The 15705-nt window shown below is 38.3% G+C and overlaps 1 protein-coding gene across 2 annotated transcripts in view; it reads left to right on the forward strand.

Annotated features, from left to right (window-relative positions):
* The window catches only part of RERG (RAS like estrogen regulated growth inhibitor), a 95199-nt gene extending 79908 nt beyond the window's left edge, over nucleotides 1-15291 (forward strand). The window contains exons 3-5 of one of the 2 annotated variants that reach the window (XM_081130748.1): nucleotides 1562-1618; nucleotides 9951-10024; nucleotides 11496-15291. In XM_081130748.1, coding sequence (XP_080986874.1) covers nucleotides 1562-1618; nucleotides 9951-10024; nucleotides 11496-11903 — 539 coding nt within the window. In that variant the 3' untranslated portion in view covers nucleotides 11904-15291. The remainder of the gene's footprint in view (nucleotides 1-1561; nucleotides 1619-9950; nucleotides 10025-11495) is intronic. The other variant, XM_081130749.1, reaches the window with a different exon arrangement.
* Nucleotides 15292-15705: the final 414 nt, after the last annotated feature.

A 15705-nucleotide genomic window follows, 5' to 3' on the forward strand; every position in this document is an offset into this window, starting at 1 on the left:
CTTCTTACATGCAAATAAAAGGACTCAGTCTCAAGAGAGTGACGAGTGACAGGCTGCAAACTGAAGATAAAAGGGCAGTGCGCGCACTGTGGGAAGCGTTGTGGGGTCAGTGGCCTGCTACTTTAGGCACTGCAAAAATTTTGGCTCAAATCCAGCCTTACACTCTGTAATTAGAAACAAATTGCTACTTTTAGTCTCCAGCCGAGCCACATATGCTTGTGGTCTGTTTTATGAGGTTCCTTGCAATTTGTACTGTGATCTCTCATATAAGACACGATGGTTGTAGGTACAGACCTGTTGATTCTAACACAAGCAATAGAGAAAGGAAAGGTTGACAGTAACTTTCAACTAGCTAGTCTTATTTCTTTAAGGGGTATCTTTAGACTATTACATACAAGGCATTTCCATAAAAATAAAAATACCCAAATAATAAATATATTTTAAAGTATAAAATACGACAGACATTGATTCTTTTGTGAGGGTCAGTGGGATCCCAGGAAGACCACCCAGGGTCTTAAGAGGGCTCATGAGCTGCTGAAACTGTGTGCATATCAATTTTTCCAGGGAAAGGGTCCAGAGCTTTCACTGCATTTTTAAAGTGTCTATGACACTGCTCTCCAAAAAATTTTCTTAAAAACTTTAAAAACCACTGTTTTCATGTAAAATGCAAGTATAAATAAAAGTTCAGCATGTTTCCCGTCCACTTTTAAAGACAATAGAGTCCACATATCTCAATACTTCTCTTTCTCCAACTCATCTTCTAGTTAAATATTATCCAGATGGCCTAGGTTTTAAATTCATTTTAACACAATGGATAAATTACAGGCTTTGGAAACAGACTTCTTGGGTGAAAATCCTGACTCAGCCACTAACTAGCTAGGTGAGCTCAGTTAAATTAAACTCTCAGAGCCTCAGTTTTTTTACCTGAAAGATGGGATCAATCCTAGTACTTGCCTCCGAGGGATGAAGTGAGGGTTGGGAGATCATGCAAGTGAAGTGCTTGGAACAGTTCCGGATCCTGACCCCGACTTTCTGTATTTCAGCAGCATTACTATTGATGAGCTTTAATGAGTCACTAACAAAACCCTTAATTTGGAATATATTTTATAATATAAATAACCAGCTAGTGGTCTTTTCATTACAGGAAAAATTATATCACGTTTTAGACTCGCGTTTATCAATCATGATCAGTATTCAAACCTTAGACACCTATACTGTGATGCTTCATGTGTGAATTCATTGTTCGGCTAAAAATTTTACATGTGAGCATTTTCACATTGTGATGTTTTTTATTTGTTTTTAACCCTGTGACTTAAAAAAAACAAACAAATCTAAGCTGTTGATTAAATCACAATAAACCCAGCAAAACATTACCTCAGGTTTTAGGCCACAGTATAAAATTGAAAAAGTATTTGAATAATCATAAATAAATGTATCGGGTTTGTATACCAAGGAAATAGAAAATACATATGGTTTGATGGGCTGTTTCTTTTGCTTGCAGGAATAAACACTGTAAGAAAATTAACCAATGTGTTTGAAATGTTGCTCTTCTTCTCCACAGCTCTTGTAGTGAGATTTCTGACCAAGCGGTTCATCTGGGAGTACGATCCCACCCTTGGTAGGTCAAACTTCCTTTCCTCCTATGCGCCAGTCAAAGTTTATGACCCCAAAGAGAGAATGACATTTTCTGTTGCAACATTTTTAAGTACCTTGCCCCTATGTCGGAAGTGCTGTATTGAATCATGCAAAAATTCCTCCGAGAAGGCAGGCGTGTGCTGCATGCTCTCTGTGCTCAGAGCCCTGCGGGACTTTAATGCCTAGATGGAGAAATCCGGTGCAAGTGATGCTCTTCCATTAAGAGCGTCGCTCCGTGGTGGAGAGGCCGCAGCGGGCATGGCTGCTTCGAGGTGGGGTAGAATGGGATGCTGAGGAGGGGGTCGCCGTAAAAGAAAACATGAATACTGATTTGGGGAAAACGAATAAATAAATTGTGTTCCTTCCCCTCCTATCTCCAATGAATCTGCTTTAAGCCTATTTAAAAAATACAAAAGCAGCAGCAACAATTGATATATGTATCTCGAAAATAGCAATAATGTTGATGTATGAAGTGGTTATCACATGTATTTTTCATAGTCCAAGCCAGAGTCTTTCTTTTAAGTATATTTAGTTATCTTCAAAATAATGCTAAATATCCAGAGACTCTAAGTTAAGCTTCAGGTCTTACTCTGAATGAAGCCTTTGAGTTTTTGGTTGTTATGCTTCAGGACCCCAGTTGGTCTCCTAAAGGCGACAACTTTGAAATCCAGAGGAAGAGGGAAAGACACACATTATCTCACTGCCGGGCCCGGTGGCCCAGGCCCACTGGCCTTACCAGGTGGTGAAATGGGCAGAGGTGATTCCTGGGTGCTTTTGTTTTGGAGCGGGGGGGGGGGGGGGGGGGTTGTCTTGTGTTGTGTTGTTTTGCTACAAATGTTCAGTTTAAAAGGGAACTTTCTCTCCCCTGTGCCTTCTTTCATTGCTTTACACATTCATTCAACAAATGTTTGTTAAATGCCTCCTGTATGTCAGATTATTCTAGGTGCTGAGGATAAATCAATAGGCAGCAAAAGAGAGCCTCGGGTTTTTTTGAATTTCTTGTCTAGTAGGGAAAGAAGAGTCAATAACGGAATAAGCGCATGTCAATAGCGATCGGTACTGGGAAGGGAAATTGAACAGGTGGGGACAGAGTGATTGTATTGTTGGTTTACTTTTAACGTTCTAATCTATCTGGAACTTGTTTTAGTGAGGAGTACAAGGTGAAGGCCTACCATTTTTCCCAAATAGCTGACTAGTTTTTCTCCCATTATTTACTAAACAGTCCCCACCTTTCTCCCTACTTTCAGCGCTGCCTTTTATACAGTCAGTCATCCTTGGTTATGGGTGAGGGGTTGGTTCCCTTGCGTAAAATGACAGAATAGTGGCGTATAACCTACACATCCTCCCATGTATTTTATTTCTAGGTTACTTGTAATACTAATACAATGTAATAGTTGTTACGCTGTATCATTTAGGGAATAATGACAAGAAAAGAAATCTATATGTATTCAATACAGACCCAGCTGTCGCAGTCCTAAATATATTGTACATGTTAGCAGCACACAACTTTTTTTTTCAAGTATTTTTGACCCACAGTTGGTTGAATCTATGGGTGCAGAACCTGCAGACACAGGTATACAAGATCGTTTGCTCCAGGATGCGGCTCTAGACATGCTTTTCAATCCTACACCAGTACCACTCTCTTGATAACACTGTGCTCTTTAGAGAAAGTCTTCCTTCTTTACTTTTTTCAGTGTTATCTTGGCTACTATCTCCAGTTTATTTTTCCAGGTCAATTTTTAAAACTGTCATAACATGACATCATTTTGATTAGAATTACATTAAAACTATAAATTACTTTGAGAAGATTCACATCTTTATGATATTCAATTTTTTTAATCTAAGAGAACTTTACTTCTCTGTCTTTGCTTTTAAGTAAATTGTTTTCCAACATCAATAATTTTTAATATGTTTTTAATATCGCCACAATCTAATCTTAAGATGATGTATTTGGATCTAAAAATGCATTTGGTTTAAAAAAAATCATTCATTATCTATTGTTGTTCCACCTAAGTACTTACTCTCTTCTTATATTTTTATTACTTATGTAAGCTTTACAAAGTCCCTGAGACTCTTAATGATTTACAGGAGCTCACTAGAAAAACACTGATTTTATTTAGTTATACCAATACATCTTAACAAAAGATGAAGCTTATAAAAATGATCTCATAAAAATTTTTAACTCTCTCTGTATATGTCCCAGTAATTAATGTTACTATTTGTAATTTCTTAAGTGAATCATTTTTCCTTTTGCTTCTGTTTCATTCATTCTGAAAAATAACTGCTATTAATAGAATTCTGCCTGCATCAGTTATCTGTAATGCAGGCTTCCTTCACTAAGAATAATGAAACTTTATTGAGTGACCTTGTACTGTACTGCTCTGAAAGGGCCACAGCTGCTAAGCAACAGGAGAGTTGATCAGATTTCAAGAATATCTATTATATGACTCACTCCCAGGTGAGGTTTCATTAACTCCTGATGGAAAGTGGATGTGTGTGTGTGTGTGTGTGTGTGTGTGTGTGTGTGTGTTTGTACACATATCTGAGAAGTGTTCTAGCCTAGAGGAGTTCCCAATCCATTTGATCAAGAGCAGCTGGCATTTCCTGGACTAACCTTCACACTGTCATAGAGTTTCAAATCCACCACCAAAAGGGAAGGCTACATTAAAAAGCAAAGGTGGGTACTTGAATTATCAGGGGGATCACTTTGAAAATTATATAATTGTCTAACTGCCATGCAGTACACCTAAAACTAATGTAAAATAATATTGAATGTAAACTGTAATTGAAAAATAAAATTTTAAAAGAGCAAAGTGGAATATTTACAAAAAATAGTCTTGAATTCCAAATTCAGTGCCTTCCTTAGAAATATGGGGCAGATTTTTCAACCTGTAACAGAATTATTGCTCCATGAGAAGCTGAAGACCATGAACATCACTCAACATATTAACTAGAAATGGAATATTTACTGCTCTGAAATAATTCTATGAAGGAAATGTTTGCTACTACAGTAGCAAGTGATTCCCAAACTTTTAGATTTCAGGATCCAATGTTTTTGCTTTTGTTTTGGTGTTTGTTTGTTTGTTTGTTTTTTATAGAGAGGGGATATCAGAAGAATTACAATTAGGGATATAAACAAGGGCAGAGGGTAAGGAAGAACTAAACTTGTTCCCTTGATAGGCACTTGCATTTCATAAAAGAAGGGAGTAATTTTAGCATTCAGGAGTTTTGAAGGATATAATAATCTAAGAAAACTGTTCAATCATTTATTTACATTGAACAATTATAGTTTTCTTTAAATTTTTCTTATTTCTTTGTGGATCAGTAAAATCTTTGTCAGAGGCCAGAGCTGGTCAACATATAGCATTTGAAAATCACCACTGCAGCCTGTGAGATCTGGGACTTAGAGCATCTAATCAGAAAAACTTCTTGATAGTGTTAGCAGCAACTTTCTGGTTGCAAAACAATAGGATCCATGTTCTGATTAGATCCCAGAAGAGAACTGAATCTCTCTGAGAGTCATATTACCCTCTAAAAATGCTGAACATGGCAGAGAATACAGATAAAAACTTAGATCATGTGCAATTGTGTGTGTGTGTGTGTGTGTGTGTGTGTGTGTGTGTGTGTGTGTCGGGGCATTTGGAGAGATTGCATTTCAGCACTGACCACCACTTCTGCCCCATTGAGGCGCCCTGCTCTGTGTTTGAATGGATCCTGGTGTCTATCTGGTTAGTAAAAACTCAGACAAGTATGAGGGTAGGAGTTGAGAGACGTGCTAAACCCAGTGATGATTTTGTTTTGTGACTGGTTCTTCCTGCTTGTGTTTCACACAGTTCCCTGTGCTTGGAAAGGCTCACACAAAGAGAGGCACACACCCAGAACAAAGCTCTCAACTGAATACTAAAGCAGAAATACTTTTCCAACTTGAAGAACTATGGAATAGTTCTTTAATATTGGCACATTTAATCTTGGCACAGGAAGGAACTTTGAGATCGGCATTTAACAAATAAGAAAACCAGTCCAACCACGTGAATTTATCCACAATTAGGTGGCTAGTTTGTGGTTAGACCAGCAATAGAACTCGAGTCAGTACAATTTCCACTCCAGCACAAATCAATGTTACTAACTGTTGCTGTCACTGTATTGGACAATGGTCCATAGTAATATGTTAAAATTTACCAAAAAAGCTAAATTAGTGAAAGGGTTAATCACACACAACATCCCATTAAGCATCAATTTCTCTTAGAGTATGTTATACTTCTATTTATAAAAATGTTACTGAATGTAGGGTTTAAAACATGTATCTCTAATATACAGTGTGATCCAGAAGTAATTTCTAAAATGCCTAATTCCATATTAAAACTAATATTGGTCTTACAGTGTACAACATTTTGGTTCATTTAGAAATATCTCTTAAACAATCATCCCCCTGCCCCTCATAAAAAAAGACTCAAAACGTCATTTTCTGTTAGTCTGAGCAGAATGAAAAGTGTTTTCTACCCTCCCGCACACATTTTCTTTAATGTTCTAAAATGAACAGCAGAGGTTAGTTCGAAAAAGTACCTAATCCATTTTTTCAGAATTACCTGTAGAAAAGCTAATGCCTGGATGTGCAACCTTTTTCCTCCTGGGCAGCTCTTCCGCTGTTGCACACGTGCAGTCAGGGCTCCTAAGGAAGGAGCGAAGAGGCTCAAAGGAAAACTGCTCAGGGCGTCCCGAGAGTGGCGCTCAGCTTGGATGCAGGCGCTGTCCCCCGGCTCCGCCGGTGGCAGACATTCCCTCGTTTCCTGCGTTTCATCATTTGCGTTTCGGCTGCTAACAGCCGGAGAGGCGCACAACTTCATACAGTTTTCATTATCCTCTGTCCCCCGCTGCGGGGCCCTGCGGTGGAAATTCATGTCCTATTTATCGTGGAAGCTGCGGAGAAAAATGGCCCTGTCTGTCGGACTTTTGGTGCAAAGGGATGGAATAGAGCCCAGAACTGTTTTGCAGGCCCCAGAGCTGATGCCAGCCCCTTTAGGAGGGAAGGCGGCGCAAAGATCACGGGGAACAGTGGGGAAAACAGAAAGGGGAGACAGGGCCATGGGCTGCCCCCCGGGCCTCCCCCAGCTGGAGCTCAGGGACGCAAAAGGAGATCAGTGAGAGCCTCTGACGCAGGAGCCGGTGCTGCAGACGCATGCTGGGGCCGCACAAAGCAGTCATCTCCCGTCTCACTGAAAGGAGTAGGGGGTGGAATGTTCCAGAACTGAGCATCGGACAAACCGTGTATGGGTTACACGTTCTAGGAGAATGACGGCAGTGTAAAATGCACTCGTTAAAATATATTGAACATAATCTCGTTTTTAAATTTTCATCTTCAGAGAAGACGTCAGCCATGTGCGGCCCGGGACAACAGTCATTACGCAGGGCTGGTGGCAGGCTCTGCTGCTTAGCTGGGCCTCCTTTCTGCAGTTTGTGTTTTGGGTAGATTATATTTACAGCAAAGTAACATAAAACTGTGGTCAAGAAAGAACTAAAAGAGTTGATGAGATAGAGGAATGAAAGTCAGAAGCATGAAATAAGTAGGGAAAAATCTAAAAGTACTGGCTTACCGGCTACGCTGATGGGAAAGAAACTCCTAGGTTTATTTCGTTTGTTCATTGCTGAGTGATCTGGGTAGTTTAGATGCGAATAATTGAGCTAATTAAATTAATACTTAAGTTAATCGTACTGCTCTGGTCCTGGCACTGGGTCATATGTACTGAAACCTTTATTTCGCTTTATTCTTCTGACCCCACTGCCCTCCTCTCTCCCATAGGTATATAATCTAATATGTTTGAAACTTAGCATAGTGGTTAAAAGCCTAAATTTCTAAAGCCAGTCTTCCTGGATTCCAATCTCAACGCTACCACTTACCACTGTGTGGCCTTCAGCAAGTTACTTGGTGCTGCTGTGCCTGGTGTCAAATGGAGCTAACAGTAACACGTACGTCATGAGATAGCTGTGAGAATTAAATGAGTTAGTAGGAGTAAAGCACTTAGAACAATGGTAAGCAGTGTGTGCTAGCTAATATATATATATTTTTGAAAAAAGCATTTTTGTTATGCATACATTTTAAATTTTATCTTGCTTTAGATCTACCTATAGAGATAACAGTGTGATTTTCCCCCCTTTAGTCCTTTAATGTGTTAAATTGCATTGATAGATTTTAAACACTCTTTGCATTCCTGAAATAAACTCGATCATGATACACTTTTTTATTACAACTGTTGGATTCAGTTGAATAATATTTAGAATTTTTGAATCTATGTTCAAAAATGAAATGAGCCTACAATTTTCTTTTGTCTCTTATTTCTCTTGTAACACCTCTTTTCTTATGAGAGTCAGCATAATGCCCCATAAAAGGGATTAGGTAGCTATCCTTATTTTATTTTCAAGAACTTGTTTAATGTTTAAATCTCCTATAAAGCCAGTTGGATACAATTGCTTTCTATGATTAGGAGAGAGCTACAATTAACATTTAAATATAGTTTCTGGCTATGACCTGGTTAAGTGTTCTATTTTTTACTGCTCCAATCTATGCTTTTTTTCTCCCAGAATTTAATCGAGGTTTGAAATTTTTTGTTATACAGTTTATATTATATTATTTTATTTTATTTCTTCGGAGTATGTAGCTACTTCCGCTTTTTGTGCTAAATTTTGTGTAATTGCACCTTCTCTCTTAATTTACTAGGTAGCGTGGCCAGATTTTTACCTCTCCTCCTACCTCTTTTCTTTTTAATTTTTTCAAGTGCCATGCTTTGGTTTTTGCTCTGCTTATCTAACTTTTTTCTGCTGTTTTCTCTTGTACTTCTTTTCTCATATCTTCTTGGATTTGTTCTGCTTTACTCTTCTGATTACTTAGGTTGAAAATGTAGCTCTCTCTTTTCTATTCTTTCTTTTTATATCATTCCACCTTCCAGAATAAGACAAGCACATTGAAACCTACCTCTGGTCTCTTCCCCCACCTCCTCCCCTCCCTGACATATTGGTATTATCTAGAATTGTAATTCTGGGTTGGTTTCCATGTAGATTTGTTGCTTTGCTTCACTCCATTGGGATCTTGAATTCAGTTTTGCTGGCAAGAAGTACGGTGTCCATCTGAGTCATGTCCTTTTTTTGTAGGGGATGTGCTTTTTTTCCTCTAGATCCGTTAAAATTTTCCTCTTTGTCATCAATATCCTTACATTATTCTGTAATGTGTTGAGATACTGGAATTCTTTCCTCGTTGTCCTGTTAGTCCTTTTGTTCTGAAGTTTTTCAATAACTCTCATTCTGGGAAACTCTCAATACCTCAAATATTTTCACCCCTTTATGTACTTAATTCTCTCTTTGAGGTTCATTTTATAAGAGATAATAGCGTGTGTATTTCTTTTATCTATATCTCTTATATTTTATTGCAATATTTCCTTCTTATCACTTACTGATATCTTCTGGGAGAGTTCTTCAGCCTGACCTTCATCAACTCAATCATTTGTTGAGTTCTTTATTTCAGCTGTTCTAGTTTTCATACAGAGCAGCACCAGCTGATATTATTTCAACCTCTGGTTTCCATTTCATGTGGTAAGGAGCACATTCAGAGCCACCCAAAGCTCTTGTACCTGCTAACTTCTCACCCCAGTAAATCTTGGGGACCCCTCTCCAGCTGGTGCTGCCTTGAGTCGGCAAGATGAGCAAGAGGACTCTGCTTTGTTGCATCTCCCCTCTGCTGCCGGACCCTCCTCTACTTTTCTCACCAGTTCCCCAGCCACTGGGGTCCAACCGCCTTGTACTGCCACAAGGGTTTCTCATAGTTTACATGGTCATTTTTTATATAGAGAACCATCACCTTCTTCTAATGTCTATTACATTTCTAGGGTTGATGTCTAGAAAAAATTAGCAGCTCCTGCTTCTATGCCATCTTGTCGGGAACAGTAGCTAACAGTGATTTTCAAAAACTGGATTTTTGTATCAAGGTAGAATGCATTTTGTAGGAATAGCTTTCTCATTTTAGGATGTGGTGGCCTCAGTTTAGAAGAAAGAGGGCATCAGGAAGCTGGCTTCATAGGAGAATAAAATGAACAAAGAGGCAAAGAGACTCACATGTTCTATACCCTACAAGTCTGTTACCTGTCACTTCTGGGAGCTCTGAGAGTATAAAGATGGCACATTCTTGCACAGCCACGCTTCCCTGCCTAGTGTGCACATTCCCTTATATTACACAACAGGCATACTCCTGTGACGAATTTGTAATTTTAAGTGTCTAATCAAACCATGATCTTATTTACCTTTTCATATTTTTCTGCTCATTCCCTCAGAATCAACCTACCGCCACCAAGCAACCATCGATGATGAAGTTGTCGCCATGGAGATACTAGATACTGCTGGTCAGGTGAGTAAGGAGTTCATCTAAAATATTTCCTGGATCAAATAAAAATCAGATGTGCATAATATGAACAAAAGACACTTTCCTACAGTTCATGCATAATACGTAAAGTATTTATGTATTAACATATTGGCGACAGCCTGTGTATGCATCCTTATGTAAATTACCCAGTACTTCAAGGGGGTTTTGAAAGTACCATAACATTCACATTACTCACCTATGTTTTGGGAGATTACAAGATATTAGTAGAATTTCATGGTTAAAAGTGTTTGAAATGCTCCAATAAAGTTAAACAGATATCTTTACTGCAGAAGTTCTCAGAGCCTTTATTTTACTTATGAGTAAGGTGATTCCCTAAGGGATTTAGTATACATTATATTCCATACTTATATGACCTCAGAACCTTTTTTCAGAATATTTTATTTTAGGAATCTCTCCTGCGATATTCTTTCTAGACCTCATCACCTCTCACTGAAAATTTGAGCCAAATCATTGAACAATAACAATTTATTTTAAAAAGAAACTAATATAAATTCGTTTTGAGGTCAGTCAGTTCTGAGATTACAAATGGGTTCATAGATACATTTAGTTCTCAAAGATAAGAATGACCACTGGGAATGAGAATGGGGAAGCTGGAGGATTTCATGGTGCTTATCAGTGACCTATGACCCCAAGAAGACTGGAATTAAAGTATCGAATCCAAGAATTGTTCTTGCAAGTATTCTTTCTCATCGCCACCTGTTTCCTATGTCCCACTACCCAGAACTGATTCTAGAGAGAGGCAGCAGGGAAATACATGCCTGCAGAAGTCATTTGAACCATGAAGGCAATGCATTTTCAAATCGCACAGGCTCCCTTCCAAGGAAGGAGTGATCACCTCCTTTGAAAACCACTTCAAATGAGTTTCTATCATTATTGGGACTGCATAATATTTGGGGGGTTATTGAGATAGAGGAGAAAAAATCCAAAAGCCCCTGGCTGTGAGTTTAACTCTCTATACAGTTACTCATTGTTTCTGCCCTGGTGACTATTTGTCCACAATCTGAAGAATGAAGAGATAAAACAAAAAACAAACACACAAAATCAAAACCATTTCACAGTACTGTGCCTCTAAATTCTGATCTCTAAGGGGTGAGGGAAAGTCCACTTTGTGACCTGCTGGCTAATTCCTTGTGATGAAAAGCCTCAGGGGCAATATGCTCAACCAAGATGATACTTTATAGTTCTTGTGATTAAAGATGTAATGACGTGGCAAGAAAAATTAGAAGCAGAAAGTTAAGTTCTATGCAGACAGAAAAATCTTAGTTCCCTGAAGTACCTGGCTATGGAGAATTAACGCTTCTATTCCCAGCTGATTGAGAGGGTAAGCTCTTACAGGCCAAATTTCAAGACCTTTTATAGACACCGAGTAGAAGGAATAGTAATTAAGGGATCACTACTAACATCAGCAGCATCTATACATTTTTCTCACCTTCAGGAAGACACCATTCAGAGGGAAGGACACATGCGATGGGGGGAAGGCTTCGTGCTGGTCTATGACATCACTGACCGAGGAAGTTTTGAGGAAATGCTGCCACTTAAGAACATTCTGGACGAGATCAAAAAGCCCAAGAATGTGACTCTCATCTTGGTGGGAAACAAAGCTGACTTGGACCACTCCAGACAGGTTAGTACAGAAGAAGGGGAGAAGCTGGCCACGGAATTGGCGTGTGCTTTTTATGAGTGTTCCGCCTGCACCGGGGAAGGGAACATCACGGAGATATTCTACGAGCTGTGTCGAGAGGTGCGTCGCCGGAGGATGGTCCAGGGCAAGACAAGGCGACGCAGCTCCACCACGCACGTCAAGCAGGCCATCAACAAGATGCTCACCAAAATCAGTAGTTAGGCGGCTCCATGCTTGCCAGGGCCCTACCGAGGTGGGTCGGGTCATTGGAAACACTTTCTTGCCCCTTTGCCTTTTATATCCCCCCTCCCCCAAATAAAAGAAAATACTCCAGCCCTTGTTCTGACTCTGGGAAATGTCTGAGCTCCCCCCTTGTTCCCAGCTTCCTGTATGTTGAGAAGTTATCGAGTGTTTTGTGCAATTTCAGTGCTGAGAATTACTCCCTTCCCTGCTTGAATAAGGTACACTTTATTGCAGTTTGAACATGTAATCACCAGAGATTCTGAAATGGCTGGGTTCATATAAAGCTATTTTTAGGCATCTTCACTTTGCTTCTGTAGGTTGAATTCTTTTCAAAGGCTTTTTTAAAAATTCCATTTCTTGTCAAAGTCTACAAATGATCACCTTAGAAGTTCAAGATAATAGAAAATACAGTACAAATGCAGGAAGAGTAGCTAAAATATTGGAGCAGAAAGGAGCGTCCTAGTTCCTATTTGAAGCAAGGGTTTTCTGAATTATCTTAAATTATCTAGTTTTTCTTTAACCCTTATTTTGTTCCTAAATTCAAGCATGTTCTCACAAGGTTTTCCATTGTGGAATAGAGAATTCCATTTCAATTTGAGTTGGTTCTCTCAATGATCTTTTTATTGATCATCTCACCCTAATTCTTCCTCTGTAACTCCAACAAGATTCCCTTATAACAGAGGCAGCAGGACCCCTCAGTTCAGAACTGAATAGTCCCTTTCCCACCAAGATACTAGGCATCTTTTCATCAAACCCTAACAGAGGGTTTAGAATTAGAGATGTCTGATTCGTTTCTCTCTCTGCCTATCATCTTAGCAGAAAAACAAGTCTGAAAAGCAGGAAAATTAAGAATTAAGCTAAACTACCCTTATGTTGGGGATCCCAAGGCTCTATGCCAGACACAGTAAGAAAAATTAGCCTCTGATTCATTAAGGTGGTTACGTGAAGTCATGTAATACAGGGTGGAGCAGAAGTAGGTTTACAGTTGTTCATATGGAAAATAATACAATAATAAATAATAATACAAGAATAAACTCTGTGTTTTGCATACTCACAACTGTATACCTACTCTTGCCCCACCCTGTATTTTGGATAAATTAATTCAATTAAGAGAATTCAAAAAAGACGGTGATTAAAGTTCATTATACCATAATAAATGTACATAAAACAGATTCTTATATTGTGAAAATGCAGTCTATAACTGATAAAACTTTATGATTCTTTTTTCTCCTAATTATGCCCCCATATAGCAAGACTTGGGCACTTTATTTTAGAAGAAAATATATATCTTTTACATATGTGTGTATTTATAAATGCATAGATATATGTATAAAAATTTGTAAGAGTTGGAGGCTTTAATTCACCAATGCATTTGGACAACCTAATGTAACTATTTTGTGTGAATATAATAAAAAGCATAATTTTCACCTTATCTCACATTAGGGCAGTCTTTCTTGTGATAAGACGAAATGGTTGTAATTTTAAGAGACACTTGAGGGGACAAATTTCAGAGTTGATGAGTCAGTGAATGTGATATAAAAAAATAAGCTTCGGTTCATAATAACAGCTACTATTTTCTGGAGTGCTCAGGTGCTGTTTTAGGCACTTTATATGTTATTTCATCAAATCCTTACAATAATCTAATGCAAGAGATAGTGCCACGATTACAACTGCAGGGATGAAGATACTGAGCCACAAGAAAAAAACAAGTTTGCCTAGCTATTTAGAGGGTAGAGCCAGGATTTAACCCAGAGAGGCAAGGAGCCCATACTAATATTCATAGGATATTAACAGACTAAGATATGACTCATGATCTTGAGCTGTGGGGGTGACACAGGAAGGAGAAAACTGGGGAAAGACTTGCTTCATTTATGCTTTCATTCATTCAAGAACTAATATTTCTATATAAGTTGGGCATATATCTTGGCAGAATATAGTTCATTTAATTGTGTCTGAGCTTAACCTTAAAGAATATATACAAGTTATTAAGGGGGGAAAAGACAGTGAAAATATTATAGGCAAAAGGAGTAGCATGAAACTAAAATGCGGAGCTACGAAAGGTAACTGTGAGTGTAGGGATTGAAAGCAGTTTAGAGAGCCACATATATCATAGTTTAGAATAAAACAGAAGGGATAACAGAGAGAAAGAATTAAAAGGAAAAAATAAGGGATTTGGAAGTAAGAAAAAAAGGCAAAAATTCATAAAACGGCAAGTTTACATAACTGTATATTAAAGGACCTAGTAGCCGACTTAGCTGTGATTAATTTTCAGCACTGTCCACCTTGACAGGGTAGGGGAAATGAAAGCAGAGTAAAATTATTTAAGTGTCGCCATCTTTTAGAATTGCAGCCTATTCCATTCTCTCCTACCTATGCTTGGGGGTGCAGCTCAGCCAGCTCCTCCTCCTAAGAGCAAGCTCCTGAGGAGACATAATGAAGTACCTGGGTGCCCTCTTAGGGCGACACTAAGGAGGTGAAATTCACAGTCCCCAACACCAGCAACTTCCCTTAACATAGGCCTGCAAATCCAGACCTGTTGCAGAAGCACAGACCCACTGGCTTAAGTCCCAACTGGTAATTACACGAGGACATGAGATTGCACAAATATAAACTACTTATTCCTCTCATGCCCCAGGCTCTTCCACAAATGAAGCTTATAAACAGTTGTGGTTTTTTAAATAGTATTTTAATGATGGAAACCTGTGTGTTCTTGAATAATAATGATGGGTTGTTATCACCACACTGTCACAGCCGGTGTTTGCTGTTTGTAGTTGCTTTCGTTTTCTTTTAAGATGCAAAAGACTTTATTCCTAAATGTTGTGTTTGTACTCAGATGCCTCACAGCACTGAGGGAAGGAGCCCATGATTCAGGGCCTTCCTTTTAAGTAATGTATAATACTTACACGTATGTAAGTGAGTGCTACACCTTGGATTCTAAGTGTAACACCAGCCAAGCTTTCGTTTTAAAACAGTCTATGCCCATTTTGAAGACAATAAAAAAGTAGCCAGTTCGCTGGGTCAAAATGAATCAGAATCAGGTTGAATTCAGTTGTCCTGAGCTAATAATCTATTGGGAGATTCTGAGAAAAAATAATGACATAAATATATTTTCTCCACACATTTGAAATGCTACATTTAGCAAATTCTGTATTCTCATATATATAGTTCTATTTTTATATTAAACTACCTGCTTTTAAGTGCTTATTATAAAGCTATACTAATCAAGATAGCATGTTGCTAGTGTAAGAATAGACATATAGTCCTATGGAAGAGATAGAAAGACCAGAAGCAGAACCACACTTATGTGGTTGATTGATTTTTGACAAAAGCACCAAGAAAATTCAACAGGGAAAAGGATATTCTTTTCAAAAAATAATGCTGGAACAATTTCATATCCATCTGCAAAATAAATATCAACCCATACTTTACATCATATACAAAAAGTAATTCTAGATGTATCATTGGCCTCAGTATTAGCACTAAAACTATAAGACTTCCATAAGGAAACAGGAGAAAATCTTTGTGATCTTGAGTTAGGCAAGGATCTCTTAGAACACAATAAGCACAAATAAAAGCAAAGTTAAAAATTTTTCATTTCAAAAGGCTAAGAAAATGCAACAGCAAGCCAGACTGGGAGAAAAATATGTGAAAAATACATATCTCACCAAGAACATATATAAAGAATACATAAAGAACTCTTAGAACTCAACAACAAGATAAATAATACAGTTAATGTATGGGGCAAAAGTTTTGAGTAGACAATTCACCAAAGATATATAAA

The sequence above is a fragment of the Miniopterus schreibersii genome (assembly GCF_964146895.1).
Source record: "Miniopterus schreibersii genome assembly, chromosome: 2".
NCBI classification, from domain to species: Eukaryota; Metazoa; Chordata; class Mammalia; order Chiroptera; family Miniopteridae; genus Miniopterus; species Miniopterus schreibersii.